General features: G+C 40.8%; 2 protein-coding genes across 2 annotated transcripts in view; both read right to left on the bottom strand.

Annotated features, from left to right (window-relative positions):
- Positions 1-4,001, bottom strand: part of LOC114451188 (glucosidase 2 subunit beta-like) — a 98,566-nt gene extending 94,565 nt beyond the window's left edge. Inside the window, exons 1-4 of the mRNA XM_028429761.1 lie at positions 3,819-4,001; positions 3,366-3,482; positions 2,054-2,149; positions 272-329 (exon numbers count right to left, since the gene is read on the bottom strand). Of these exons, the coding sequence (XP_028285562.1) occupies positions 272-329; positions 2,054-2,149; positions 3,366-3,482; positions 3,819-3,900 (353 nt within the window). The 5' untranslated portion in view covers positions 3,901-4,001. The remainder of the gene's footprint in view (positions 1-271; positions 330-2,053; positions 2,150-3,365; positions 3,483-3,818) is intronic.
- Positions 4,002-4,559: 558 nt separating this feature from the next.
- On the bottom strand, positions 4,560-6,162 carry LOC114450733 (doublesex- and mab-3-related transcription factor A1-like). The gene is made up of 2 exons (XM_028429066.1): positions 5,579-6,162; positions 4,560-5,416 (listed from the first exon to the last, which is right to left on the bottom strand). Exons 1-2 carry the CDS (start codon positions 6,057-6,059, stop codon positions 4,647-4,649), a joined length of 1,251 nt encoding a protein of 416 aa, XP_028284867.1. The 5' UTR covers positions 6,060-6,162; the 3' UTR covers positions 4,560-4,646.
- Positions 6,163-21,464: the final 15,302 nt, after the last annotated feature.

The following is a 21,464-nucleotide window of genomic DNA, read 5'->3' on the forward strand; positions in this document are numbered from 1 at the left end:
GATGTTTGCATGCACAGTGCATCCTAATGTAATGGACTTATCTGTGTTAATGGCAAATCAGACAAAAATCAACATTACAACATTTTGGTCATCTCTCCACTTAAAGTTTTATGTTAATCCAGATAGAATGTTTTCTATAGATTACGCAGAAGTTTTTAAATCACAGTGACACCATGCCCCCTGGTGGCACACTGACTGAGTCACCATAGTGTAGTGCAGGAGATTGTGAAGTAAACAGTCCATCATACAGTTGTATGTCAGTTTAACTGACCAGCAAGTGTTCTGGCAGTGGGCGTGGCTGTTGTATTCATCCGAAGCGTCACAGCAATCTGGATGACAGACACAAAAGAAACAGATCCAATGAACAGACATAAGAAAACAGAGAAGAGCACAAGGTATCAGCAAGGAGAGGTGATACATAATATGTCTTGGCTCTTAATTGAGGTGATCAATACCTAACATCATAAGGTTATATTTCCCAGTGAGTAAAGAGAATCATTCAAAAGGTCTTTATAAAGAACATGTCCAAGTTTTAGCTCCTAAAATATGAAGACAAAAAAACATGTCTTACAAATCATAAATTAAAAATGAGTAAATGAAAGGATCGCCTGCAGGATAAAGACACAGCTTGGAGCTCTGGGAAATATCACGCTCTTCAAAAGAGTTTCAATGAAGCTACTGCTGACTGCTACTTAGCTTAGCATAGAGACAACGGTGCAACCCTGAACTGAATGAAAGTTTAATATGCAGTAGGAGTGTTATGATACACCAGTATTGACATTACAATGATTAAAATTAAAATACTGATTTCCTATATGACTATATTTTATAAAAAAAATTAGCTCTGCCATTTTTCTTGCACTCTTCTGTTGCCAAAGTAGGTCCTACAGGCCATAAAACACAAAAGGCGCATTAACTTACTAACTAGCCACTAGCCGTAGTCACATATTTGACAGGTATAAAAATGTTCTTTTTCTTTATATCATAAAATTAACACATTGCTAAATGAGTGCATCACCTTGACTGCCACCTTCCAATCCATTATAAGGCGCATCTACCAGGATTGGAATAATAGTGTTACAATGACAAGACTGACAAATGTACAGTATATTCCCATGCAGTCACTATTCAGCCTCAGAGAGGAAGATTATATCTTTGTGACTGCATGATGTCTCACTCTGGTTCAGAGAGGGTCTCTTGATTCAACAAGAGACCCTCTCTAGCTGATATAACATCGCCTGCATGGTGTTTCGAAAGTGCTCTGATCTGGCTTTTGCTTTAGATGTTTCACCCATGAGAGCGGACACAGTGTGAAATTTCTCAATTATCCAGCACCCCATTGGTGACCACTGGAACATGCTCTGCCACCCCTAAAAAAATGGGAAGCCAACAAAAATCTCTCGACAAGCAGTCGAGGAGGAAAAGCAATGATGTGTTAGCTATTATGTGGCTCCATTCATGGCAGGGAAGGTATGAGAAGATAAGTGGGAGTGGAACAAAAGGAAGGAGGAAGGGGTGAGATAGGCCTTGGGAAATATTCTCCTGCTGCTCTTTCATTCCTCATTTCTTCATTCTGTTTTTCAGTTTTCAGTTGCATCTAATGCTGCTGCTGCTGCCCATAAAAAGCGCTAGTGACAGAGATTAGATGTCGACAACAGAATGTATTGAATTTCTCCAAAGTGGAGAGCTATCGGAGAACAAAGGTGGAACAGCAAGTGGGCAGAAAACCTTCGATTAGGTGTAGCATGTGGCAGACTTTACGAAACAGAATAGAGGAAAGCGCAGAGCAGAAAGAACAGAGTGTTTTTCAAGGAAAGCAGGAAAGCATGTGAGTAGAAACCCACGCTTTGTTCGCATACATCATCTTCTTGTGCTGTAAATAGGAATGACAACCACTAAACATTATTATCACTATTCATAAGACTATATCTGTTGCAGCAACTGTCCCTATTGTCCATGAAAAAACACTGAAGCAAAAAGCTCCTCCCTTCAAAAATGTATGTAAACTTGATTATGACGCAATCTAAAAAAAAAAAAAAAAACACAGCCTTACCACAGATGCCATCATTGACTCTTGATGATGGGATGTAGTGTGGACGAAAACCCAGATTGGTGCAGTAGAAGCGGCCGCGAGGACAGGCTGACGTGCCTGTACAGTGACAGGAGAACAGGTCAGCCATGCAACTATGAAGCTATACACACAGAGAACTGCTTAAAATCCATGCACAAACAGGGGCCACTCCATCCACTTGTTCACAAATCACTGATATAAATAAAGTCACTGATCTGCGTTATTCTTGTTGCTATCTTCTTTGTGTCATTTAAACCCATGCGTTATCAAAAAAAACTAAAGGAAGTGAGCTAAACTTCGCCCCAGATGTAAACAACCTTGATGTATTCAAAGAGCCTCATCAGTATGTTTATACAGGACAGCCAGATCTCAGTGCCCCGGGCCATTAGGGGGCCTCAGGGAGCCTCTTTAGACCTGATAAACTACTCGACAGCAATGACTGCAAAGCAATGTGTCAACATGAGCTGTAAAGTTCAAAATGATGGTCAAGCCTTCCATAGCATCATTAGGAGAGCTTTTGTTTGAAGTTTGAGCATCACTTGCAGACACAATTACATCATGAATGAGTAGCATGAGTATTACTCACAATCAGCACAACGCAAATCTTTACTGACTATTGATAATTGTCAAAACAGTTTTCTCACTCCAACTCATCTACAATCCACATTATATAAACTCATTCCTGGACTGTCACTTCTCTTTCCTTGCTCTCCATTTGCATTTTCCATAAAAAAAGTGAATGACTTTCATCAGAAGTGGTGTGATCAGGTCTTTTTCTTGGATGCTACAAATGCTGGATGAATGGACAAATCACATAGAAAAATATCCTTATTTGTGTTTTTTTCTAAAAGAGAACATGAAAGTGTTTCAAACTGGAAAGAAAGAAGATCGTTCTCTGTGGCATTAACTGAAATCATCATCATTTGTGTGCACAATAAAGCCATGCTTCTTATATGTTTACTGACATGTGTAAATACATGGCTGCTCATCTGCCAGTTTAGAAATCGTGAACTTGGTACACAAACCACGCACGTCTGGCATAACAGTCTGAATATTTCAGATACTACATATATTACACATAAATACAAAAGATTTGCTAAAGCCTTATTTTATGTTTGCTATGATGTAGACTTAGATTCATGTGTAATACTGATAAATTAAAATTTACAATATATTTAGTCAAATATTAGTTTTCCACAGGCTGGAAACTGCATGCTGCATAATCATTAACAGTGACACACAGTTAGCTAACATTTGCAAACAGACACCCACTCAGACACGTTTTTTTTTTTACCTGGTTCATCAGAGCCATCTTCACAGTCACAGTAGTCATCGTTCACCTGCTCAAAGGGGATGATTTTGGACCCGTCGATGCACAGAAAAGACTTCCTCTCCCTGTAGAACCTTTTGTCTAAAAAGAAAAACGTAATCATGCATGCTGATGACCTCAAACTGGACCTAGAAATGTAGCCTAATGGATCATATTTGTTATCTGCAATATTTATTTCAACTTAGTATAAAAGAAAACAAAAAGTTACTTAATCACTGGTCTGGTGTTATTGCTACCACCCTAAAAAAACAGACTTAAAATGCACCCAGCATTGATGACAGCTTTATAATGACTCACAGCATGCCTGTCTGTGTTTACACTAAGGAGCAGCACGTTACATTGTGCAGTGTTTTCGAACAAATATGATGCCAGCGACTTTAGCATTAAGCTAAAAGAGGAAGGGGGCACTGAACTTACAGGACGAAGATATCCCTCTCACTTTCCGCGAGTCTACAGAACCACACCAAAAGATAGCTGCGATAATAATGTAGAAACGCATGTCAGTGTCCGAATAATGTGAACTGTCTTTGCTTGCTGCTTCATAAAATCCCGCTCAAGGGTATTTCAAACTCAGCATAACACTTGCAGCCTTTAAACTGATCATGTTCCTACTTCCTGAAATACACGGGCACGTGTTATCTTTGAGGGATTTTGATTGGTTTTTCAGAGTACCATGTGACTTACTCGACCAATCACAAGTGAGAAGAGTCGCATGAGGGGGAGACACCAACACTGTTCCATGTTCTCATTTACTGATGCTTTAAAGGGGGATTCGTGAAGTTTTCAAGCCTTTTCCGCCAGTTAAATCTGTTTTTATCTTAAAATAGACTTGTTCATGTTGTTTAATGGAGGTAAAAATGTATGTCAAACATTTTTAACACAAAATAGCGCTGTCGAGTCTAACAACCAAGATCAAGTCGCATTCAATGACATCTGTCAAACTAAAACTTGTCTTTAAATGCAACATTTCCTCTATGCCAATCTGTTTATTTACAGTACTGCTACGTTTCATGATGATTTCACTCGTTACTTTCACACATAAAATATGAACACATATAAAACAAGATAGCTTTATTAATAATAAACAATCTTTACAAAATGTACACTGTAAAAATCATTGAAATTGTTTTAACCAGAACATCAACAAGGTTCGAGGCACTTGAAAGTTTTTTTAAATATAAATGTGGAAATTTACAACATCAATAACTAAAGAAATGACACGAGTTTACAATAAGAAGTATTTTGTCACTTTTCGTTGTTCAGCCGTGTGTACAGGCCTGTGTTGCATACGGACTCTTTACTCTGAAGGTAAGTAAAGTCTCGAAACATGCCCGGAAAGGAATATGAGTCCAAGGGTGGACGCAGTGGAAACACTGGCATCAGTCCTGATGTCATGTACGGCGACATAAAACCTGCATTTGCAGAGGAATAGGCCAGACGTAAGGGGTTGAGGCCGAGCCGGGGGCCGAGGCCGTATAGACTGTCTCCCCCGGCAGACTGCGGAATGTGCAGCGGGGAGAAGGCAGACTTGTTACCCAGAGAACCGAGCGCACCGGGCAGACCAGCAGAAGGCCTGAGCGCGCCTGGGAGATTAGACGTAGACATGCTATCAGAGTCCATTTTGTTCTCTTTGGAGCTCAGCATCATCTCGATGGATCTGACAATGTCACCTTTGCACGTTCTAACCATAGACTCCAGAGTGTCCCGTTTCTGAAGAGGGAAGATCTTGGCCATGATGTCGGTAGGGTCACGGTCCAGGCTCGGGTACTCCTTGGGTCTCTCAGACTCGCTTCCCGACTCAAGATCCGAGGCGGAGGAGAGAGTCCTCTGGGGGCTCTCTGTGTGGTCTGAGCGTTGGTCAGAAATTGGTGATGCACTTCCACTGTCACCGGCGAGCGAAGTGGCCTTGTCCTTAGGAGACAGCTCCGTGTTGTCATTCGGAGGAGACAGCCTTGCGCCGTGGGGTGCAAAGAGGGGTCGACCCATATAAAAGTTGTACTTGCCTAATTTGCCCTCTGAAATAAAAGAAAAAAAATCGTTTTAATCATCTGTGTTATGCGCATGTCTGCAACAAGCTGTGCGTAAAATCCAACTTCTATTATAACTTAAACGATAAATACAACACGTGATGTTTTTAAACCAGTATTTCAACAATTAACATTTAAATTTGAACTCACCATCTTTCTGTTTCTCTGATCCAAAAACATCAAAACATGGAGCTGCTGGGGTGTTACTAGTAGAAGGTGGCACCCCAGCGCCGAGAGGTGTTCCCTGAGGGATCCCTGCTTCTCCTCCGATCCCCGGGGCGGGGTACAGGAGCCGAATCTCTCGGGCCTCGCTCTCCTCCTGCGCCTGCTGCCTTCTCAGTGCCACCTGCGCGGCCATCACCCGCTGCCTCTCTGCTATTAGCGTGCACTTTGCGCACACGCAGTCTCTCCACCGGCAAAAGCGCTTGTGGCCTTTTAGCGCAGACACCACGCCGTGGTTCCTGCACCTGGCGCACTTCGGGGTCCGGGGATATCCTCTCTCCAGCGTCGGGTTGCAAGTACGGAGGAAGAGAGGAGGAGGGCGGAGGAGGGAAGGGGGAACCGGTAAGCTGCTAAGCGGGCTGGTGGCGGTTGGCCCGGTCAGGCCAAGAGGTCTGATCCTGCTCTCCATTGCCTGAAGTGGATGCGAACACAAAGCCTTGAGCCGAGTAATGGTGCAGTCATGCAGGTGGTTTGACCTCCTCTGAGTGACTCTCTCTACTGTGCTGGCACCCTGAACCAGCGCGCCTTAAGTGCCTCCTCACCAGGTGGTTTGACGTGAAATACAACACCCTTGTCACACCCCTTTCCGCTCAAGCCTACTAATACCCTATCATGTTTATTTGCATCCCGGATGAATAGTGGTCTAATCTGATGCAACTGAGCCTATATGAGGCTGTAGTTTAAGGAAAGCTGAGGCCTGCAGGAGGAGCAGACTCAGAGTGCCTCAAATCACTAAAGATTTCTGCACTTACAAATAAAACTCTGGACAAAATTATGTCAGTGTATCATAAACTAAAAAAAAAATGTTGCCTCAGGTCAACTTCATACAATGCCCTCTTTTGGTTTGCCCTACTGAGCAATGAATATTCACTATTAGGATGTTTTTAACACAACAATGACTCTAATAGGAACAAAAGCAACAGGTAATTATCTACCTGGTTATTCTGTTGAACAAATTACCTTGACAAAAGACCCATCTGTCAACAAACACCCAGTCAGATTGCTGGATAACTAATCACACCTTGTCACATGTTTCATTCATTTCTCTCCACTCAAACTGGATCCAGTTACACGCAGCAGATTGCCTTACCGTTATTACATTTAAAAAAAAAAAAAAAAACTCTGGAGGATGATGCGACAAACACAGTGTCCAAGGGAGACAAAAAACAATGCTAGGAAGCGCACAAGAGTGTATGCAAAGTGCAACAAATACAGTAAATTAAGCCGTTTTCTACAAGGTATTCCTGTTATTTTTCTTCAAACGTATTAATAATAATGGTTCTGTCTCCTACTATAATACATCTCCCTGTAGATCTGACTCCATCTGAATAATGGATGCGGATTAAAGAAGCCTCCTTGTGGCATTTTATTGAGATAATGATTCCCTGAAGGGCATCTTTGAGGAAGATCCACCATGGCGGAGGCAAGGAAAACTGCTTGATGCAGACATGACTATTAGTCATTAATGCTACTACACTCGCAGACAAATACGTAGCAGATAAAAGACGATAATAGAATAGAAATACTTTATAACTGTTTTAGAAACTCCTGATGGTGTTTTTTTCCCCCCACCTCTCCTTCTCCCTAAAGTGATAGATCTTATCAGAAGTATACCTCCCTGCCTTGCAGTGTGCACATGTGCAGTACAATCATGCATGTATGTAAACACATTTTCACAAGAAGAAGAAAAAAAGTAAATGATTTGTGCAGAAGTGGTTTTTGAGAAGCAAGTCTGCTATTTGCAGAAAGATGTTCCACTATGGGCACTTGATAGATAGGGGTTGGTACAGAGTCACTGCAGCTGTGCAAAGACAGGAAGATAATCTGAAATGCATCCTTCAACACAGAATGCTAAAAGCATAAATAAGCTGCAGTGATGCAGATGGACGCACACGCAGTTTTTATTTTATATTTTTGTTTTTTTATCATTTCATCCACTGTGAAGTGGAATTCAGTGTTTGGATTTGTGGCTGGTTTAGTTTATCCAGACACATTCACCTGGATTTTTTTTTTTATTTGTTTCCCCATACACAGGCCACTTACACCTCCTTTATATTCCACAAGCAGCACTGCATGTGTTAAATGTGTGAGCTCTGTTTGTAGTCTTATTTTGAAATTACCCAGAGGAGGAAATGGGGACAAAACCAGCCTTCACAAATTGGATTATGTATCCAAGCTCTAGTGTTATATTTACTTATTTAGCGCCTTCTCTGTTTGTTTGTGGATCATTGGATTACTGCAGGCCTGGCTATTTGAAATGCCTTCAAACCATATCGCCATATTCTGCATCATTCTACTGTTTGACCACAATCTAATACCTGAGAAACTCAAGCTGTTATCTCACAGAGTACGTTTCGTCCATGCAGTTCCATGGATCTGGTTTGAGTCAGAATTTTTCGGTACAGAACGAGGAGATCAGTGGGGGGATAAGTGCAGATATGGCTAGACAGTGTCTTAATTGTGTTCTTAACAGATCTGCTCATGTCAGATATGGTGTTTCTTCACAGCCATGTGCCTCCTAGGACAGGCTTTATCAGCACAGCTCCTTATCTAAAGCAAGGTGGCTGCTAATCTACTCACAAATCTCACAAAACCTGATTATGTCTCCCACTGTCAGGGAGATGGGGGAGGGAGAGGTAAGAAGGTAAAGCAGAGAGAAAGAGAAAATTATTATTAAAGAGCAAATCCTGGCATCTTGACTAATATTTTCTCTTATACAACATCATATTATTCCGTATGCTCCACTTTGAAAGCTTGGATTTTGCCCAGACGTTGCAAGTCTTAAGTGCACAAGAGAGAAGAAACTCATGTTATTGTTGCCAACTCTGAATCACTGATGACTTTGACATGGCAACATTTCAGCGCCTTGAGTTTCAAGACTGCAGCTTTGTTTCTGAAAATGCGGTACTCAAGTTACAACAAATTCCCCTTTCTTTCCACAAGCAAAGGTTCCTGACCTTTATGTGTTTACTTTCTCATCTGTCACTTCACACCCTTGTCATTTAAGTGCCACACAGTAGCCTCCACTTCACTGCTGCCGGGTGAATGGCCACCAATGATGGTCAGCCAGTGCAAATTGTTGCGTGTCACAAAAAAAAAGTAATTTCCTTTTGTGTGTGTGTGTGTGTATCTTCCTCCTCGCTGCAGTCTTTTATGTCACTGGCTCTTTGTTGTATTAAAACACTGATTCGTGCTCCCTGTGACGTGTGTGGCCTCGGTAGAGTTCAACAAGTAACTTTGCTTTTAGCAGAGCTTTCAAGACTGTTTCCTCTGTTGTTGTTGTTGTTGTATTTTTTTTATTTTTTTTCATTTTTTGTGCCAGGGGATGTTGACTGTTGCTGTGCTGTTGGACTTGGTGTCTCTGTTTACAACGCCTGGGGCAAAAGTTACGCTTTTGCCAGCGCAGCATCCTACGGAAACATTCTGACACAACTCTCTCTGGAGAGCAGACTAATGGCTGACTTCAAGGTGCAAAAAACTCTAACTGAAATATGTAAGAGTAGAGATTTGTTCCAAAATAAATCTTTGTGACATATAGTAAAAATCACTGAGAGCTGCCAATTGAAAGGACAGATTGAAGGTGAGTAAATTTCATTATTGAAAGATCGTTGTCACCATAGGAAACACAAAAGCAGGCAAAAACATGGCAGCAGGCAACTGGATGAAATATCTGATTGGTCTCTGTCCTCAAGTTAAATATGACCAATCAGATGAAGTAATCACAGAAGAGGACACGCGATTCAGGATCACAGCAGTAGATGCTTTTAGCCGACTTTACCACAAGTGAATATATTAAAGCCAGAGACTGTCACCTCACAAATCTTCTGAGAATCCAGCTACCTTGCATGGCTATGCTTCAGCTAACCTAACATTTGTGTGGCACTAGTTAGCTTGCTAACTCACTAAAAAGGAGAATATTCCCAACATAAATAATTTCCAGTAAGATCTTAAAGCACAGAAAATGTCAGAAATCAGGTGATTGTGTGTCATCATATGACACTTGACAGACTGAAAGAAGACTGGGATTGCTGAACTAAGAAAAGAAACCAGTATTTTTAAATCTTGGAAAAAACTGTTAAAGCATAAGAATAAACTGTAGTAATGCTACTTAAGCCTTAACATTCAAGATTGTTGCTACAAAACCCACAGTGTGGATGAAAATTCAGCTCCTGTTGCACCTAAAATTCCACGAAGCCGGGCTTGTTTGCTTTCTGTTTCATAAAGATAAGTTGGCATCTTATTTCACAGCATGTGCATAGAAGAGGAGCATCTACAATACACTCGTACACACACCTGTGCATTTGAATACACCACACAATCGTTTTTTTTTTCTGCTTCTCCCTATATTCCTGCTATCTTCTCCCATCTTCTTGTCCCCTATTCAGTATCCATCCTTCTACTCCTCATCTCCTCCTCTCACACCTTTACTGGTGGTCTGAGCCTGGTAGGTATCCATCAGGGCCCCTCACTTAGCCCAGCAATGCCTCAGTGCCAATGAACAATGGCCGGCCAAAGACACTCAAGTTAGCTTACGAGTGTGTGCGTAGGTGTGTGTGTAGGTGTGTGTGTGTGTGGGCGTGGGTGGGTGGGTTGTATGTGCACCCATGTCTATGTTTTAATCATGCATATTACATCTGCATCAACATCTGGAAGGAAATGCAGGTTCACTTTTACACACAGGCTCACTGTGAACATGTTTGTGTATGCATTTAAGTGTGTTATGTACTATTGGCTGTGTGTATGTGTGTGTGTCAGAGAGAAAGAGAGAGAGAGAGAGAGAGAGAGGGTGTCAGGGAACATTAGTACCTTTGAAAGGTTCTGGTCAGGTGCCAGTGAATGCAACCTTCACTGTCTAAACAGGTTAGGATTGAACCCCAGAGAGTTCCTTGTACTGAGCTTACTCTCTGTTTACTTCCTGTCAGTGACGCTCCTTAATTCAATGAAACACTTACAACGGGAGCTTTGCAGCTCAATATTGCATAACTCAGTGGCAGATGAGCACAACCCTTACTGACGGATTAGAGGACTCAGGTTTCTAAGAGTGTTTTTTTTTTTTGTAAAAATCTGACACTTGAGAGAGCACTAAGAAGACAGAAATGAGGAAATAAGGCATGGGAAATAACTTAGTTTACATAAGTGAAAACCGCGGATAGATATTCGGATTTGTAAATGTATTTCTGTGCAAAAACAAGTCAGGTCTCTCCACCTCAAAATCAGACCTCCAAAGTGTTTGTTTACTATGTCTCGACTGAGAGGATCTGTCATTATCTTAGTGGCAAAGGATTCTGGTTAATTTCTATTTGCTGAAGAGATTTCCTCCAGCTGTGAGGGTCTTCAGATGTTATTAAGATCAAAATGTGCGGCTAAAAGTCTGATGTTAGAAATTATAAAATAGCTGCAGGGAAAAAACCTATAGGATACAGTTCCTACATCCCACAGATTTGGACAAGCCATAATGTTTACCACTGTACCTGCAGATAAAAGAGATGTACTGTACACACCAGAAGGAAAATGAGCTTTTATGATTCAAAAAAGAGTAACTAAACTTTGACTTCAGAAGTCAGTTTAGCAGTTTGCTCACCACTTTTCAATCGAAAACTCCTCCCCTCATAGCATTCCCATGGCACCTAAAACAACACTTTGATGGAGTCTGCTTCTTTTTTAAAAACACTTCCGGCATTCCAAGCTTGTATGAAAAATCTGTCTTTGTGCTAGATACATTCACTTCGATAACAAGATTTACCACGTCTATGTCTGTGGTGAATAATGCAGGGTTATAGGAGACTGAATACAGGATCCACCTGCCTAGTCTTTTGGAATTTACAGCACTAGCTGCCAAAAAAAATGTGCTAAAAGACACAAAAACTCTGTAAACTCAACAACAAGCTTCGCAGAGATTTGGTCAAACTAGCAGTAATTTGATCCATAGTAAATATAACAAGCACCGCATGATGTGCATCCTTAATATTCACAAGCGCACATGATGTTATCGCCGTCCCAAAACATGCTCTGTGACCTCAGTGTTTCAATGTTGCCATATCAGGTCAAACTGAAACTGCTACTAAACACGTCCAGATTGCAATAACGGTATTTGTGCAGGCGACGGTTTAGAACAAACAAGTAAAAAAGGGGGAGGTGAAGCATTAAGAAGAAGAAGGTGACTATCAGATGAATGTAGAGAACAGGGCAGAGACATCAGCGCTGTGCATCTCTGCCAGGGTGTTATGGGAAAGTATTCTAGTCTTTCAGCAACAGACAATAACAGCTTAGAAATTGTTAAACATTGTCTCTGATAGCAACAGGCATCTGTAAACAGATCAGATGTGAGTTGCTACCGAGATTAAAGGATATATGAAACCGTCACACAAGTGGGAGCTCTTAAAAAGGTTGTGTGCATCCCTTATACTACACATATTATTCCATATATTTTTTTTATTGGTTTATATACCTGTCTCCAATCATTTGACTTTGAGCACATTTCTGAAGTGCATGTACTGAGAACTACGTTTCCATGAAGGAGGTAGAACAACACTTTGTACAGAGTCTGAAGCCAGGGCCTGCGTACCTGAAATTCCAGTTTCATGTGAACTCCATTTCTCACAAAGGAAACCACTGAGACATGATGAATCTGTTACAGATGGACACACAGATCACAATGCTTTCTTTATTTTTATCTCTCGCTATTTATTTTGTTTGTTTGTTTTTATCTCTTTCTTCTTGTGCATTACTGTTATTCTCACGGTACATGACCTTTCCTGGCACTCGGTCAAACGGAGGTGCAGAGAGGCACGTATGCATTTAGGCATCCGAAAAGTAACACTTTATAGATACACTGCTGAAAGTTGCATTTGATGGTGTTGCGGAGGAAATAGTGTAGCAAGCAACACATAAAAACATTAGTTCAAGGGTGTCAAATCAAGACAGGCGGTGAATTCAACTTTATTTTTTCTAATTTACCTGATAACTGAAACGTTTTGAGCTGATAACAGAAAAGGCCAGGAATGTGTGGGATTATATGGCATTTTTGGGAAGCCGCTTGAAGGAATCATCTCATGTGTAAGCCACTGCTTTAGTAATTGGGGATCCAGAAGCAGTGGTGGAGGAAGTACTGAAGCTTGGTACTTGAGTAAAAGTACAAATACCCAGCAAAATATATACTCAAGTAAAAGTAGAAGTGCTACATAAATAATCCTAAGTAAAAGTCTTATTATTAAATATCTTAAGTATTAAAAGTAAAAGTACTCACGCACTGAATATATATTATTGATTTCCATTGCAAAGGATCTGATCAGGTTAAAATAATCAAAGAAATCATTTTATAATTAAAATTAAAAAAGCTATGAACTAGTCTGTGTGTCATGAGGCAGGCTGTGGGCATCAAGTGAACAGAGAGGCTGCTAATAAAACAGGCATTCAGCTTTTTTACTGTGTCAGTATTCCTGCTGTAGATTCATGTTATGATTCATGCTAATCAGACATTAATGGATGGATTTGTGTTAGCACACAGCAGCTAACTAGTTAGCTAACTGAGCCAGAGCACCGGCATCATGACTGAGGCTCATTATAGAAACACAGCTGGCAGCGTGACACCACCTCCATGCAGAGTCTGACCTCACGTCAGTCCAGCACCGTGTTCATCACATGTAACAAGTAACTACAAACACTGTAGAAATGTAGTGGAGTAGAAAGTACAGATAATAGCTGCAACATGGAGTAAAAGTATAAAGTATGCACTATTATTTTTACTTAAGTAAAGTATAAATACATAGTTACTTTCCACCACTGTCCAGAAGCTGGTGGATACCATCTGATGAAGCTTGATTTCTACATTCAGAATACAAATCTCTATCCTATTGTATTCATATACTTCATACAGACAACAGCAATTGAAGACTAACAGATTTCCTATATAATCTGCAGTTACATGTCTGTTGGTGTATTTGTCATGCTGCAGCATCTGGGATGTGCAAAGGTAATCCAACACCTCAGTAGAGCTGACTCATTGCGGTACTCTGTGACTCAGTTGGGTTAGCTTAGAAAACATTATTTAGAAAAGATATAGAAAGATAAAAGATGTCTTTAAAAACATTGGAAATACTGTCAAAATAAAGTAGAAGCCATCTAAACCTCTCTGCAGCGGATGACTCTTATTCAGATGAATAATAACTAATTACCTAACTTTGTAGGATGACAAGACGTGAACTCAAGCTGGAGATTCGAGTCAGACTGTTTCCTTGAGATTTAGCGTATTTGGCACCAAACCATAGCAACACGCATCGACATGGACTGGCACCTGGTTATGGTTCAAAGCCACTGGGGGAACCACAGCCAGTCAAGTACAGAAAGAGAGGAACAGATAACAATACAACACTGCAGTCTATTCAAAACTATAGACTGCAAAATGCTGGCTGCATGCAGATTCAACTCTGATAAAGGAAAAAAATACAAAATAAAGTGCTGACCACAGGTGTGAACAAAGCACCATTTTCAAAAACATCTGTGAATGGGGGGGACGGCATGCATCTTTAGGGGGAAACTTTTTGAAGATCTTCCTTCTTTGCAGCTACAAAACTGAAGATAAATGGGATCTGTTATCAGTTTAGATGTTGTATAATTGTACAACTGGAGTCCCGAACGTCAATGTGGGTTTTAGATTCTAAGAACCGCTACCTGAAGTTCACAGGCTTAAGAGAAGTTATCTGATCATGACGGCCTGAATTGCAAACACAGCTTATCATTGTTTGCAGTGTAGGATCCTCCTCATGGAGCTTTGGAGGGTGTGAGAAAGTACTCCAACTTATTTGAAGTTATGAAACTGTTTACAAAATATAGAAAGCTTTTTGTGGATCATAACGTCTATGAAGTCCATGTGGTAAAACTGAGTACAATCTTAACATGTAGAGATCTATAAAGATGTGCTGCAACAAAATAAGCTCTTCTGTTGGTCTTTGGTGACAATGAATGATTAAAACGTCTAAATAAAGGTTATCATAGTTTCCTTAAATTTACCATTTACCCATCACTAAATCACTCTTGTGTCTTATCCCTAACACAGGGTCACAATCCGGTCAGATGTGTTATGTTCAGAGGAGCTTCTAATTTTGGGATCAGGGCCTAATGAGAGGACGAGAAAACAACCTGCTGGTGAGAACGACGGGGGCGGCCCCAGAGCCGAGGTGTTCAAGGAAAGGATACAAAGGACAGCTTAGTGGGCCTCTCATGTCACCCTTGGAGCAGCTCATTGAAAGCAGAGTTCCTCTGCTGTGTCGCTTTTGTCTGTTTCTTGTCAGGCCTGTCCCAACTCTTGTAATAATGAGCTGTTTGACAAGTGATTAACTTCATACTGGTGTGTGTTTATTTATCTTCTTTTTTTTTAGAAGTGTTTTGTTTTAATGGCAGGCTTCAGTTCGTCACCTTTTCAGTGTGTGCTTTGATGAAATGATGTTTAAAGTTGTGACAAAATGGTTAAAACAGGAAACTTTTAACAATTATTGAGTAATTGGAGAAGAAAAAACACTTTGTTTGAGAAGTTTGTGCCATCGATGTGGTACATCTATGAAACACTATAGATGGTTCAGGTTTGTGCCTTAACTGCCTAAATGTGATCAAGTGGTCAAAGTAACAGAGACACAAAATGGAACTAGTGAATGAAAACAGAGGTTTTGCTATTAATACTGCCTGAATGTATTTACATTTAAATATATATAAAATAACTGATTTGTGTTTTGACAGTCCTAAACATCCTACATCAGGCAGAGAATGTTAATTTGAATGTATCACACACAGTACATAGTGGGATACATACACCAACCACGGAAGTGGTGTGAGGCATGTTCATGACATTCGTCTACAAGGGGTTAAAGAGCATCACATTAGAATTTAAAATGAGCAGAAATACTTTGTGACAAGCAATTCCAGGCTAAAGCTAACTTTGATGAATATTGTGACTCATCGTTTAAAGCTCCAAGTCACCTAACACGATGAGGAAGCAGCATTGTAATTAGCCTTTAGCTTGTTACGGTAATAATCTAACCCTTGTTTCCTCTTTTCCCTCTGAATAGGAGGATTTTCAGCCTGAAATTTGACAAATTGTCTCCTTTCCCCCCTCAAGACGTGGCTTTGATGCTCGCAGGCAGGCAGGGGGTACAAGAGTCCTCCAAAGGGATGACCGCCCCCTGATGGGAGAATTGTTTTTACCCCAGCTGTGATTTGCTTGCGCTGCAACATCTAATTCTAAACACTATTTTTGTCAAATCAATGCCTAGACTTTTGTCTTATTAAGGCCGGCCTGGTTTCCTATAGCAAGCAGGGTGCTTTAACCCCCCAATGTGGGAGACAAGCTGAGGCTCCCCCTCACAACAAAACAACACGGCACTCAACAGCAGCATGACGCTTCCTCCAACAGCAAATGAGATGAAAGCCTTAAACCATGAAAATAGTGGTTGGAAAAGGCTTCTGAAGACCAGATACCCCGCTAGCACAGAATAAAGATGGGCCGTCCACCCGTAACAAAAGCCAAAAACAACAGGGACAAACATCAAAGTGTGATTTTTGTCCAGGGAAAAGCACCTATTTTGTTAAAGGGAGCCCACTGAGAAAAATGCAGGTGAATTTTCAGGTAATAGCACATTGCTGCTAAGCGCTACAGTTTATTTGTCTTTTGAATCTGGACCGCGACACCTTTCATTAGAGAACATTAAACACACTCTTACCTTATCATGATACAGATTTGAATAAAAGGAGTGTTTATAACTCTTAGAATTCAAAAACAACAACAACAACAACAACAACAGTACATCCAGTTTTGTCATTTGCAAAAGAGAGACAATGTGTTTCTGGCAACAGCGGGGTTTTTGTTCTGTATCCACAGGTGGATTTACCTGACAACACGTAATATGATCGCTCTTCAAGTGAAGGAACAAGCTTATAGGAGGAAATCCTGGTGCTTTGGGTAAACAGTGATCCAAAAAGAAACTGAGACTGTGCCTTTAAAAACACACTCACTGCAATAAAGAAGAACTACAAACACCTGTTTCTAATAATCCCTATAGGCGCATTTACTTGTAGTTTTGTGACTAAATAGTCACATGAATTAATCTACCTAATGCCGCATTCATGACTTCACAGTTAAAGGATTTAGGAGTGAAATGCAGGTAATCAGATTTTGCCATGCACATGTATACTAAATGGGCTGCGGTGAAGTGTGGGAGTCAGAATGCAGCACATTCCCCGGTGTAAGTAGTGTATGGGAGTGTCAACAGAGACGTGGTATAACAACAACAATAAAACAGTACTATCTCATTTAAAAATCCGCCATATTGTAAAAACCCAGTGCTCATCAGCGTGTTAAATATTCTGTGAGTCTCATGAATGCATTCTGCCAAACACCGATGAACAATAACTGTCATCCATCTCAATATGTACGATGTCACAACTTGGCAGCAAAATGTACAAATGTGAGTTTGGGAGCGACGCACACGAGAAGTTATTCACAGCTGTGAGAATAACGACGACGGATAAAACTTTTTGACTAATTGTGTAAGTAGACTCATCAGCATTAAGTGAGTGTGTGAAATAAATCACTTTTAAAATGTGCTGCCGCACAATGAGAGTAATACACCACCACTATTCCCTCTACGTGCCCCTGCATATCTAAGCAACCATTGACTCATGCCAGTTTGACAGCTATTGTGAGAGAATCTAGAAATGTGAGAAAGGTTGTTCCGCTTTTTTTTTCTTCTTTTTTTTTAATCCACGGGTGAGTTTTAATTCACACTCAACTCCCAGCATGCCTGTATTTCTTCCACCTGGCTGTGCTCTTTGGTCAGCCTTAAGTGACTGTATATTGGTTCGGGCACCCCATTCAGTGGCTCTATTTTCTAGGTGATTGACTCTGAAAAACTAACGTCGTAATCCCCAAATGTTTCCCCTGTGTTTGAGGAATGGTGGGCATTGTTGAGCCCCCCCATTCCCCCGCCACCCCCCTGGGAGTCCTGCCCGGTTGAATGTGTCATGCTGTGTGTGTTAGGGTGGAGCAGGATTTTAACAGGTGGAGAGATACCTCTGGAGCAGGATTCTGCTTCTAGAACTGAGCCGGTCTACAGTCAAGCAGTCAACATCAACATCCCTCACAAATTCATACTTTAATTATGTTTTTGTTGGAGCCACATGCTGATATTTGTTCATGTCACGGTGGTGTCATCAGGGGTGTATATGTGTGACTATAGGGGTGATTGAGCAATAATGTGGCCACTCTTTCAAGATAATATCAGTGCTAATCAGGATCAATGGCAAAAATTAATCAAAATTGAAAAAGGAATAAAGTTTTTCGCTAAAATGCTAAAACCAAATCAACAGATACCAAATAAACACTGCAATGCTAACATGCCTGCTTTATTGGATGGAGCTATCATGCTAAAATGTGCTAATTTGCCTAGAATTCGACTGGAGAAACACAGGCAGCTGTACTGTATCTTTTAAAATCATAAATTACCAGTAAAATAAGGGGATTTGATTTACACAGGAAAAAGATTAAAACATGAATCATCCATGCAGTATGTAAATAGATGTTATTCATCATTCTGTTAGTTTATGAATATGTCTCCTTATTTAGCTTCCTTTCCCTCATCGTCTTGGAAGATATGAGCAATACCATGAGCAATAAGGAACGATTCCATCACGCTTCAGCGCCCATTGATTTCAGATAAGGACCACCACCCACATTAGCACACAGGTAATTATTTGGATTTCTGGAGGCAGGTGGTGATGGAGGCAGGAGAAGTCCAGAGTACCTCCAGATAAACATCAGGGGCTTGGAGACACACCACACCAGGCCCTGCACGGCTCACCGGGAGCCCCCATGTCTGCCTCCCCGACCGTGCAGTTATTACACACTGCATGTCGTGTTAAAGCCAAGGGGCTGCTGGAAATACTTTTAACCATTTAGTTAATATATAGCTACAGTCAACTACTTTGCTTTAAGCAGAAATGGATCAGATTTGATAGATGGATATAAACTTTATTGATCCCTAAAGGGGATCAGGAATATGTGCATCATGTTTACTCTCCTTGTAGCGCTGGTTTGTGCCTCAACCAAGTCCTGAAGGAAAATCAATAGTTAATACTGCATTATCATTATTTATCTGTGATGGACACATGTTAGGCTTTGTTGTGTGAGTTGTGCACCCACATATAGAAAATCATTTGTTGCACATACATGAAGAAATCTATCTCCACCTTAATCATCCAATCTCCCCCTCTCTCTCTCTCTCTCTCTCTCTCTGGTGGCTGCTGCTTTTTGTATGGAGGTTTCAAGTAATCACAGATAAGGAACATTTTCACACTGTTAATCAGATCGTCCAGACGATGCGCTCCCCCCCCACAGCATCATGCATAGTTTGGCATGGTGCTTTCCTGAGAGACATTCATGTCAGATCTAATCCCCATAAGCTCTCCATTCCATGTTCACTGAACTGATGGGAGGCGGCAGGCAGCTGTGGATGAGTTACATCGGAAAGATTACGGCTGTATGATGCAACGCTGGAATCAAAGAGGGCTTACTGGCAAAAAAAAAAATGTCATTTTCGTACAAAGTTGACGTCGAACCTTTGATTTCCACTCCCATATAAAGTAGATTAACCGCGAGGAGGTTTGCCTTTTTTATTTGCCTGCTTCAGATTCATACATTTAAGCAAAGTTATGGGATCAGCGTTTAGTTTTTCGGACACACTACTGTATTAAAAATCAATAAACCTGTGCTGCCATTGCAAAACAATAAGGCTATGACTGTGGATTATTGAGAGAATATTGATGAAAAGTGAAAAGTTTTTTTAAACTAAACTAAAGTAGTTATTTAAAAGTACAGCTTTAATTACTCATTGGAGTATGAAAATGGCTCTTTCAGGCCACCAGTCCTCCATCTTGCCTGCAGTCATTAATTAGATCTAATCAACACCGCAGGGAAAAGTTACTGTCAAGACTAATTAGCCAAAATGGAGCTTCTGTAATGGGAAACAAATGAACAACAACAGTTAACTGTAGCAGTCCGCTCTGTGCTGTATGACTCATTCAGTCTCAGTGGGAGAGATTTCCACAGCAGCACCATTCAGAATTATATTAGCACTTGATTACTGTGTTGAGGAAATGTCTGAACATTAGGCACACTGATAGCCTGTGCAAGATAAAGCGATACGATGAGCTTGTATTTGAGTTCTGCTCAATTTTTCTGCCTTTTTTTTTTTTTTTTTTTGCAGATGATAAACTCGCACACCTCTGCCTCCGCCAGGGTGTAAACACCAGCTTCTCCTTCAACCCCAAGCCCTCAGAGGTCATGAGAAATGTTGACTTAATCCTTTCTTCATCCCCACACTACTTTTAAGAGTCAAGGCAGAGAGTAAAAAAAAGAAAAAAGAAAGGACCCTTTGTTTCTCCCACTGTGCTGAGGAACAAAAGGGGTTAGGACTGGGGAAACGCGTACACACACACACACACACCACCTGCAATTAAGAGCTTAGAGTTCGTCCTCCCGGCACAAAAACCCTCAGCGAACGAGGAGAGGTGAGGAAACGTCAAGATTAGCTGGGAAGCGCTGGAAAAGCTTGTGAGAATGTGTCACAGAATATTACTTACACAATGCTGCAGGACAGACACCTTACACCCCGTGGAAGTGTAATTGTGGAGGATTGGCTAACAAGTGGCTATTGATGACAATGAATTACTTAAACGACATGGGTTGGAGGTTTGCACCAGAGTCACACACACACACACACACTATGAACAAGCCTCTGTTTGTTTGCCCATATGTTTTGGATTGAGGAGTAAATACAAGGACATCTGCCGTGGAAGAGAAGGTGTTAAGCTGTCACGAGAAGCACAGAAGCTGTGCTGACATTTAGAGATTTGGAACACGGTGGAATAGTACAAAAAGTTTGTCATCGCGGAAACATCTCAGGCCGCCGAACTTTACTGAAAATGCCAACTTCATTAAAACAAAATTGGGTCAAATGCACCGAGTGCAAATTAAAATCAACCAAAGGAGTCGAGATGATTGTAATTAACATCTCTTCAATCAGGCAGGAGTGTGGGAATTATAGCTCCGTGGTTTACATTTATTGATGAACTCTGAGGACCTTTTTTTTTTTTAGTTGACTTCTGCCATTTCAAAAGGACCATGCACAGAGAACTAAAGTCATAGACTCGGACCAAATGAGTAAAGTTTCACAAATTAATGAGGACACTATTATTAAACTGCTAATACACTGCACTGAAAGTTTACTCAAGTATATTAAGTATTATTACATATAAAATTAGCAATTTTGTACCGTCACCCTTGACTTTTGACCCACTACTCCATCAGCAATAAGACATCAGCCATTTAATGACTTTATATGATGTGCATTTAGGTGGTTAGCATGCTGACTAAAATATCCGTTTGGGTTTTTTGTTTCCTTTCTCAGCTCTGCATTATGGCAATGTTGTACACAGGGACACACACAGCATCCATGTTTTGGCCCACAGCCCAATTACTCAAACTCACCATTAAATCTTGCTTGATAAGCTCAGAGGTATGCAGCAGACACTAATATTTATGCATCTACAAACTCTTTTTTTGGGGGGGGAATGATAATCTTATGCTTATTTCTGCTGCTCTGAAACTTCAAAGCCTCTTCAGTAATGGACACATTTCCTGTTATATTTTGGATTTTTACCTAAAGGAATAAATTGGTGGATTTCCAAATTGAATCCTACACATCTGTGACCTCACATTCAGCTCCACCTACAGGCAATTAAAACTCTGAACATAGAGACCATTGAT

This window comes from Parambassis ranga, chromosome 18 (genome assembly GCF_900634625.1).
Source record: "Parambassis ranga chromosome 18, fParRan2.1, whole genome shotgun sequence".
Classification (NCBI taxonomy): Eukaryota; Metazoa; Chordata; class Actinopteri; family Ambassidae; genus Parambassis; species Parambassis ranga.

Excerpts from the sequence above, each read along its gene's own strand:
- LOC114450733 (XM_028429066.1), bottom strand. The coding sequence starts at position 6,059 with ATGGAGAGCAGGATCAGACCTCTTGGCCTGACCGGGCCAACCGCCACC. Across the intron at positions 5,417-5,578 it reads ATCAGAGAAACAGAAAGATG|AGGGCAAATTAGGCAAGTAC; the intron begins GTGAGTTCAAAT and ends CTTTTATTTCAG.